General features: G+C 66.1%; 2 protein-coding genes across 3 annotated transcripts in view; one reads left to right on the top strand and one right to left on the bottom strand.

Annotated features, from left to right (window-relative positions):
• LOC146587248 (class II histocompatibility antigen, M beta 1 chain) overlaps positions 1-2,562 on the top strand; it is a 6,060-nt gene extending 3,498 nt beyond the window's left edge. Inside the window, exons 2-5 of the mRNA XM_085319908.1 lie at positions 210-491; positions 1,766-2,047; positions 2,139-2,258; positions 2,350-2,562. Of these exons, the coding sequence (XP_085176034.1) occupies positions 210-491; positions 1,766-2,047; positions 2,139-2,258; positions 2,350-2,435 (770 nt within the window). The 3' untranslated portion in view covers positions 2,436-2,562. The remainder of the gene's footprint in view (positions 1-209; positions 492-1,765; positions 2,048-2,138; positions 2,259-2,349) is intronic.
• Positions 2,563-3,002: 440 nt separating this feature from the next.
• Positions 3,003-4,862, bottom strand: part of LOC146587247 (class I histocompatibility antigen, F10 alpha chain-like) — a 7,928-nt gene continuing 6,068 nt past the window's right edge. The window contains exons 5-8 of one of the 2 annotated variants that reach the window (XM_085319905.1): positions 4,170-4,271; positions 4,000-4,035; positions 3,864-3,896; positions 3,003-3,572 (exon numbers count right to left, since the gene is read on the bottom strand). In XM_085319905.1, the coding sequence (XP_085176031.1) occupies positions 3,553-3,572; positions 3,864-3,896; positions 4,000-4,035; positions 4,170-4,271 (191 nt within the window). In that variant the 3' untranslated portion in view covers positions 3,003-3,552. The remainder of the gene's footprint in view (positions 3,573-3,863; positions 3,897-3,999; positions 4,036-4,169; positions 4,272-4,862) is intronic. The other variant, XM_085319906.1, reaches the window with a different exon arrangement.

The following is a 4,862-nucleotide window of genomic DNA, read 5'->3' as shown; positions in this document are numbered from 1 at the left end:
GGATGGATGAACAGGGATGGATGGATGGACAGGGATGGAGGGATGAGGAAGGATGGGGAGGGATGGACAGGGATGGATGGACGGATGGGGATGGCTGGAGGGATGAGGAACGATGGGGCCGGATGGAGAGATGGGGCCGGGGAGTGGAGGAGCAACGAGAGCCGGGGGAGGGGAGCGGCGGGGACAGCAGCGGCCCGCGCCGCGCGCAGGCGCCTTCCTGGTGCACCTGGCCAGCTCCTGCTCGCTGACGGCCGACGGCGCCGTGCTCGACTTCGACCTCACCGTCGCCTTCAACAAGAACCCGCTGGTCTGCTACGACACCGACGCGCGGCTCTTCGTGGCCTGCGACGTGGGGCTGCTGCGCAGGCACGCCGCCGCGCTCGCCGCCTTCCTCAACAACGGCACGGCCTGGCTGCAGCGGGCCGAGGAGCGGCGCCAGGCCTGCCGCGGCGTCGCCCTCCCGCTCTGGGAGCAGACGGCGCTGCGGCGCGGTGAGGCTCGCGGCGGGGCGCGCCGCGGGGTGGGGGGAGCAAGGGGCATCGCGTGGGGTGTTGCACGGGGACGGGGCAAGGGGCGTTGAGTGGGGTGTTACACGGGGATGGTGCAAGGGGCGTTGAGTGGGGCATTGCGCGGGGATGGTGCAAGGAGAGTCACATGGGGCGTTGCACAGGGATGGTGCAAGGAGCGTCGCGTGGAGCGTTGCACAGGGATGGTGCAAGGAGTGTCGCATGGGGCGTTGCACGGGGACAGTGCAAGGAGCGTTGAATGGGGCATTGCACAAGGATGGTGCAAGGGGCATTGAGTGGAGCGTTGCACGGGGATGGTGCAAGGAGCATCGCATGGGGCATTGCACGGGGACAGTGCAAGGAGCATTGCACAGGGATGGTGCAAGGAGCGTTGAGTGAGGCGTTGCACGGGGACGGCACAAGCAGCGTCGCATGAGATGTTGCAAGGGGACGGTGCAAGGAGCATCACATGGGGCGTTGCATGGGGACAGTGCAAGGAGCATTGCACGGGGACGGTGCAAGGAGCGTTGAGTGGAACGTTGTACGGGGATGGCGCAAGGAGCGTTGAGTGAGGCGTTGCACAGGGACAGCGCAAGCAGCGTCGCCTGGGGCATTGCATGGGGATGGTGCAAAGAGCGTTGAGTGGAACGTTGCACAGAGATGGTGCAAGGGGCGTTGAGTGGGGCGTCGCACGGGGATAGGGCAAGGGGCGTCGCACGGGGACGGTGCAAGGAGCGTCGCGTGGGGCGTCACACCGGGACGGTGCAAGCAGCACGGGGGTGGTTCAGGGAGCATCACACGGGGCGTCACATGGGGACGATGCAAGGAATGTTGCGTGGGGTGTTGCACGGGGACGGTGCAAGGAGTGTTGCACGGGGACGGTGCAAGGAGCGTCCCGTGGGGCATTGCACGGGGACGGTGCAAGGAGCGCAGGGACAGTGCAAGGAGCGTCGCGTGGGGCGTTGCACGGGGACGGTGCAAGGAGTGTCGCACGGGGACGGTGCAAGGAGCATCGCGTGGGGCGTTGCACAGGGACGGTGCAAGGAGCACGGGGGTGGTTCAGGGAGCGTCGCATGGCGACACAGCGACGTCGCAAGGAGCGTCACACGGGGACGGTGCAAAGAGCACGGGGGCGGCGCAGGGAGCGTTACGGGGCGGGGGAGGGAGGCGACGTCGCACGGGGACGTCACACGGGGACGTCACCCCCTGCCCCTGTTCCCGCGCCCCTCACCGGTTCCCTCCCTCGGTGCCCGCTCCAGCACCGCCGCAAGCCCGCATCATCCCCGTGCGAACCGGCAACGCCCGGGCGCCYGTCCGCCTCGTCTGTCACGTTTGGGGCTTCTACCCGGCCGAGGTGACCGTCACCTGGCTGCGCAACGGCGACGCTTTGGGGGGACCCGGCGATCCCGTCACCGCCACCCCGGACGGCAACTGGACCTACCAGGTGCAGGTGGCCCTGACGACGGCCCCGGAGGCCGGCGACGTCTACACGTGCTCGGTGCAACACGCCAGCCTCCAGCAGCCCCTCCTGGAGGACTGGAGTGAGTAGAGGGCGGGGGGAGGGGGGGAGCCCAGCCGGACGCCTGGGCCCTCGGGCCGGCTCACGCCGCCGCTGCCGCCGCTGCCTCGCAGGACCCGGGTTGACGCTGCCGGCGACGCTGAAGCTGGTGGCGGCCACGGCCGTCATGGCGCTGGGACTCGCTTTCTTCGTCTTCGGCTTCTCCCGTTTCAGGGCCAGGCTGCCGGTGCCGGGTGAGCGGACGGACGGACGGACGGACGGACAGGCGGACGGACGCGGGGCGACGTTCGCCCCCGCTGACGCCGCTCCGTCCCCCTCTCGCAGGTTACATTCCCCTGCCCGGCGACACCTATCCCGAGGGAAACGGAGCCTCCGGCTCGGCGCCGTCTCCCGGTGCCACCGGGCGCTAGTGACGCCCGTGAGGAATCCGGCGACGGGAAAGGCGCCGGCGAGCGGCTCGGAAAACCCCGCGGCGCCGAGGGTGGAGGGGTCCCCGAGGCGGCAGCGCTACAAAATAAAGATGTTTCGTGTCCTCGACGGCGTCGCTCGGCGGCACCGGGGACGTCGCGCACCGGGTGCGGGGCACCGGGGACGCCCGCGGGGGGGGGGGGCGGGGCGCCTGATGACGTCACGATCTGCCCGGTGCCGGGTGACGCGACTGCCCGACGCGCGCCGCTATTGGCGGGCGGGCCGGAACGGAGCCAATGGCGGCGCGGGGGGAGGGGAAGGCGCGCGGCTCGCCTCTCTGAGGGGAGCGGCTCGCCTCTCTGAGGGGAGCGGCGGCGACGACGGCGGCGACGACGGTGACGATGGCGGCGACGACGAGCCCCTCCGCCAAAATAAAAATCATTTCCATCCTATTTATTTTTTGCCCCCCATTTGCGTCGGGGAACGAATCTCCCCCGCCATTTAAGCGCGGGGAGCGGTGGAGGTGCCTGAGGGCCAGGTAGGGACCGTGAAGGACGCAGAGGCCGTGAGTGGGTACAAGAATTTATTGTGCCCCTTGGCGGGGAATTTCTAAGYTTCATTCACAATCTCCAAAGCAAAATATTTGTTCTAAAGCAGCACCTAGGTAAGCAGAATTACAAATTTCTCCCCCCTCGAAGGGCAAAAGCAGACAGTAATTTGTTCGCTGATCAAACCCATGAGTTTAAGCCCAGACCAAAGCAGGGAGCGAGGCGGGGAGAAGGCACCGAGGGCTCCTCTGCTCCAGGCACCCTTCACAGCTTCTTCCAGCGCACTGGAGCCAGAGAGTAGATCCAAGTGGCGGCAAGGCAAAAGCGTGAGCCCCTGAGATCCCCCCACCCACCCCACCCTTCCAGCCAAGCTGCACCCTTAACCGAGCAAACGGGGTCAGTTTAGCCCCARTCGGGCCGTCAGGCCTGGTGCTGCAGGGTCGCAGGAGAAAAGGGGCTTTGGTGGCATSCCTGGAGCTGCCACGAGGAGATGGCAAGCACTTGGGGGTGGGCTCAGCTCTGCACTGCCTACGTCACTGGGTCCGGCCCGTTGCTTAGAAAAACGGAGCACTTAAACGGCACAGTTGCTTCCTACGCGGACAAAACAGAAAAAAGATGGAAAAGGAAGTTTTTTTTGAGTGAGGGAGAGGGGTCAAAACACCCTCATCCATGCACCCTCACCCAGCCCCACTTCACCACCATCTCCCATCAGAGCTGCTYTCTAGGATAAATCCCACCTCCCARAGCCAGGGCAGCTAGCAAAAACCCYGAGGGGAACCAGCCRGAGCGTCTGTCCGTCCAGCAGTCCCGCTCCAGCTGCCATCCTGCTATTGCAGTGGGCCTGGGGCCCCCGCCCGCCTCACTCCCAGCACCAGCCCTTACCCTTTTCAGGGTTGCCGAATTCTCCGTCACAGCCTGCGAGAGAGAAGTGGTGGTGAGCCCCAGCCCCACGCTAATGGGACTACGCTAACGGACGCGGTCCAGGACGGAGCTGCCCCAGCACCACCCTGGTACTCACCTGCGGTGACTGCGTATCCCTTCTCCTGCCTCCCTGCTGCAAAAAAGAGGCATCAGCCAAAGTGGCATCCCAAACCCAGGCTCTGCTCACCGCACGGGCTCATGCCCCTGTCCGAACCCCTGAGGCACAGCCATCCGCTCCCCCTGGCCCCAGAAGCCCCGGCGCTTTACCTGATTTCTTCCAAATCACGAAGCCAGCAAGCGCAGCGATGATGCTGATGAGCACACCGGCGACCACGCCGACGATGATGAGCACCAGGTTGCTCTCCGGCTCTGGAAAAGAGCAGGGCCGTGAGCAGGGGCAGGGAACTGACCCTCACCCAGCGCTCTGCATGCTCTGGGCAGCTGCGCTCACCCCAGGAGAAAATGCCGGGCTCCGTCATGCTGGCGTGCTCCACGCGGCACCGGTACTCATCCTYCTCTGCCRGGMGSACGTYGATGGTGGCYGAGGCRTGGTAGGTGCCGTCACYGTTGGGCACRATGCCRCCCCRCSTGGTCTCCTGGTCTTGGACCCTGCCCTTTTTCAGCCAGCTGATGGTGATGGGCCGCGGGTAGAAGCCGTGGGCCCGGCACGACAAGGTCAGGAAGTCTTGGTTCTCCTTCCGGGACACCCTCACAGCGGGGCGCTCTGTGGAGACGGCGCCAGGCAGCGAGGTCAGGCAGCTCGCGCCCGACCGCGCTTGCGGCTCGGTCACCCCGGCCCCGCGTTCGCGGGGGTCCCGCCTTGCCCTCACCTCTCCTCTCCAGCGTGGCCTTCCCGTACTCCACGTACTTCCGCAGCCACTCAACACAGGTGTTCTTCAGGTACTGCTTCCATTTGTCAATGAAGGCCTCATCAGCCTCCCACTTCCTCTTGGTGATTTC

Source organism: Rhea americana, unplaced genomic scaffold (genome assembly GCF_003343005.1).
Source record: "Rhea americana isolate MKP2758 unplaced genomic scaffold, rheAme1 scaffold_600, whole genome shotgun sequence".
NCBI lineage: Eukaryota > Metazoa > Chordata > Aves > Rheiformes > Rheidae > Rhea > Rhea americana.
The sequence above is the reverse complement of the archived record's forward strand: the minus strand, read 5'-3'. Positions and strand labels throughout refer to the sequence as shown.